The 3,266-nt window shown below is 69.0% G+C and overlaps 1 protein-coding gene across 1 annotated transcript; it reads left to right on the forward strand.

Moving 5' to 3' along the window:
• Positions 1–757: 757 nt before the first annotated feature.
• On the forward strand, positions 758–2,494 carry PTX4 (pentraxin 4, long). Its single transcript, XM_010578517.1, has 2 exons — positions 758–886; positions 1,032–2,494. Exons 1-2 carry the CDS (start codon positions 758–760, stop codon positions 2,286–2,288), a joined length of 1,386 nt encoding a protein of 461 aa, XP_010576819.1. The 3' UTR covers positions 2,289–2,494.
• Positions 2,495–3,266: the final 772 nt, after the last annotated feature.

Genomic DNA, 3,266 nt, shown 5'->3' on the forward strand with positions numbered 1-3,266 from the left:
CCCGCGCCCCCGCCCGGCCCGGCCTGCCGCGGCTTCGTGGGACTGTGCCTGCGCGCCCTGCCCTGCCTGCACTGTCCTGCCTGCACTGTCCTGTCTTGTCCTGCCTGCTCTGCACTGCCCTGCCTGCACTGTCCTGTCCTGCCTGCACTGACTGCCCTGCCCGCACAGTCCTGCCCTGTCTGGACTGTCCTGCCTGCACTGTCCTGTCCTGCCTGCTCTGCACTGCCCTGTCCTGCCTGCACTGACTGCCCTGCCCGCACAGTCCTGCCCTGTCTGGACTGCCCTGCCCGCACAGTCCTGCCCTGTCTGGGCTGTCCTGCCTGCACTGCCCTGTCCTGCCTGCACTGACTGCCCTGCCCGCACAGTCCTGCCCTGCCTGTCCACCCTGCCTTGCATTGAGCCTATTAGTCTGAGACTCCCCCCCCTGCTGCCCTCAGGGAGCTGCCCCACATGGCTGGGCCCACCGGGGCCGTGCGCCCAGGGGTCCCCCCACACCTTCCCCCACCCCACAGCTCAGCACCCCCTGCCTGGCCCCTGACCCGGGCAGCCAGAGCCCCGGGGAGCTCCTGGGCCAGGGCCAACCGCCTCCGCAGAGTGTCTGGCCCGGGGCCGCAGGGCTGGGAGCCCCGGTGCTGGCGGCTGCTGGGGCGCGCCAGCGGTGGCTGCGGATCTCATCATGGTGGAGGCCGTCCCGGGGAGGGCACCGCGGGGGCCAGGGCTGGCCCTGCTGTGCAGGCAGAAAGTGTCCAGCAGCGGCATGGCGGGGACAGTGCTGCCCCTCTGCCTGCTCCTTGCTGCTGCCCTGCGTGGTGCCCTGACCCAGGCGCCGGGGCATGGGGCCCGGCCGGGCCCCCTGCTCCTGCGGCTGTGGCGGCTGGAGGAGCAGGTGGGTGCCTGGGTTGGGGAGGGGGTGCAGCCCGGCCTGTGCCAGGGGGGAACTCGGCGTTTCGGGCCGGGCTTGGGGTCGGCAGCACCGCAGGGGCCTGGCACGGGGGTGTAGGTTCACCCCACCTTGCCCCGCTCCCTTGCAGTTTCACCGGCTCCGGGAGGTGACACTGAACCATCTCCAGAGCATCGCCAGGAACTACAACATCTCTTACAACATCGATGGACGCTTCCGGGTGCTGGCAGAGCAGGCAGAGGCGGCTGCTGCTGCCCGGGCCACCCTGGGTGCCGAACTTGCCCGCCTGGCCACCAGCGGTCGGCGGCTGCACCGCAGGCTGAAGAGGCTGGAGGGAACAGTGGGTGCCCTGAGCCCGCTGCACCGCCCGGTCACCCACGCACTGGGTGCATGGGTAGAGGCTGGCACCAAGCCACACAGCCTGCCGGATGCTGCCCAGAGCTGGGGCAGCCAGCTGGAGTGGGAGCCGCAGAGACGGGTGGCCCCCAGCAACCCCAGGCCTGGGCGCCCGAAGGCAAGGCGGTGGCAGCAACACCGGCAGGAGGAAGGACACCAGCTGTCGGCCAGTGGCGGGGCCAGCAGTGCACCTGGGGAGGATGCAGAGGCCCCTCGCAGTGCAGCACCAGGACCCCAAGCTGTGGCACTGGCACTCCCCACCGTGACCACGGTCCCCCAGGAGCAGCCGCCAGCCCCCCAGCAGCCAGGAGAGGGTAGGTACGGGCCCCCTGACCTGGCACCCACATCCCCAGCCTGCCGCACCGGTGCTGTCCTGCTCTTCCCCAACAGTTCTGCTGAGCACATGGCTGTCCTGAGGCCGGGGCCACGCCAGGGGCTGCAGGCGCTGTCACTTTGCACCTGGCTGGCCACCCCAGCCCCCTGCCTCGGTGCCCTTCTCTCCTATGCCACCGAGGACGGCGGCAGCAAGCTGGGTGTGCGTAGCCATTGTGGGGACCTCCCTGGCTCTGCGCACTTCGTCATCGGGGATGGGCAGTTTCGGGAGATCCCGGTGATGCCACTCCTGGATGGCAAGTGGCACCACCTTTGCCTCATCTGGTCCTCTGGCCAGGGCCAGTACCGTTTCTACGTGGACAGGCAGCTGCTGGCTGCCGGCTCTGGCTTCCGGCAGGGCTATGAAATTTCCGCTGGTGGCTTGCTGGTGCTGGGCCAGGAGCAGGACCACCCCGGCAGGGACTTTGGCACCGCAGAAGCTTTTGTGGGTCACCTGGCTGGCTTCGCTCTCTGGAGCCGGGCTCTCCTGCCCGGGGAGGTGGCCAGCATGGCGACCAGCCAGGGGCTGCCCTGCAGCCCCCTCCTCACGCTGGCTGATGCCTCCCTGCAGGGTGGGGTGAGGAGGGTGGCGTGTCCCTGCCTCCAGCACTGCCTGTGACAAGCTTGGCAGCGGGAACAGTGCCAGCTGCCAGCTTTCACAGCTGGCTCACGGTGCCAATGCTGGCACGAGCTGCATCCTCCTGAGGTGATGGGACACCTGACAGAGAGGGTGTCTCAGGACCAGGACCACTGGACATGGGGAAAAGGAAAAGGGGTAGCCAGAGGTGGGACCCAGTCCTGGGGCCTGTCCCAAAGCCGGGTCATCAGCTCCTGCCCCCAGAGGATGTACTGCCTCATCGTTCCTATTAAAAAGCTCTGGGCAGAGAAGAAGCCTCATTTATTTCTGGTCTTGCTCTTCACTGTAACGCTCGCTGCCACTTACAGCCAGGCAGGAGCTGCTCAACACAGGCAGCTGGAGCCCCAGGCTGGGTCACATGCAGGTGACCCCTGCCCGTCCCCTGCCACTGCCGCTGTCTGCCACTGAGTCAGACCCAGGGGGAATTTGTAGCACGGAAAAGCCCGTGACCGTGAGTGAGCCAGAGGTGCTGGAGCAAGTGCCATCTGTCCCGTGTGCCCAGCCCCACACCAGAGGGGCTCCTGGGGCGGTGCCAAGCTTTGGGCCGAGCTGTGCTGCTCTGGGGGGCTCGGGTGAAGCACACAAAACGCTCCCAAACGGCTGCCCTGCGAAATTCTCTGCCAGGAGAGTAGGAGCAGCACCGGCTCTGGCTGCTCCCCAGCCCCGTGTTCCCCGGGGTCGGCGGGGCCTTGCTGCCTGGCCACGGCTGACAGCTGGAGGTCGTGCCCGGGCCCGGTGTGGGGCAAGGCCTTGCAGTGGTCCTGCAGCCTCCCGGGCTGCCGTCACCGCTGTCACGCCCGCGTCAGGCCCCAGCGCGGTAGAGCCCGGCCCCGTCCCGTCCCGCAGCCGCCTCGGGGGACGCGCTCCGGCCCCTTCTCCCAGGGAGGGGCGAGGGGGTGCTGCGGACGGGACTACAACTCCCATGGTGCCGCGGGGCGGGGCGGGCCCCGCCCGCCGCCC

The sequence above is a fragment of the Haliaeetus leucocephalus genome, unplaced genomic scaffold (genome assembly GCF_000737465.1).
Source record: "Haliaeetus leucocephalus isolate CR32 unplaced genomic scaffold, Haliaeetus_leucocephalus-4.0 Scaffold636, whole genome shotgun sequence".
NCBI lineage: Eukaryota > Metazoa > Chordata > Aves > Accipitriformes > Accipitridae > Haliaeetus > Haliaeetus leucocephalus.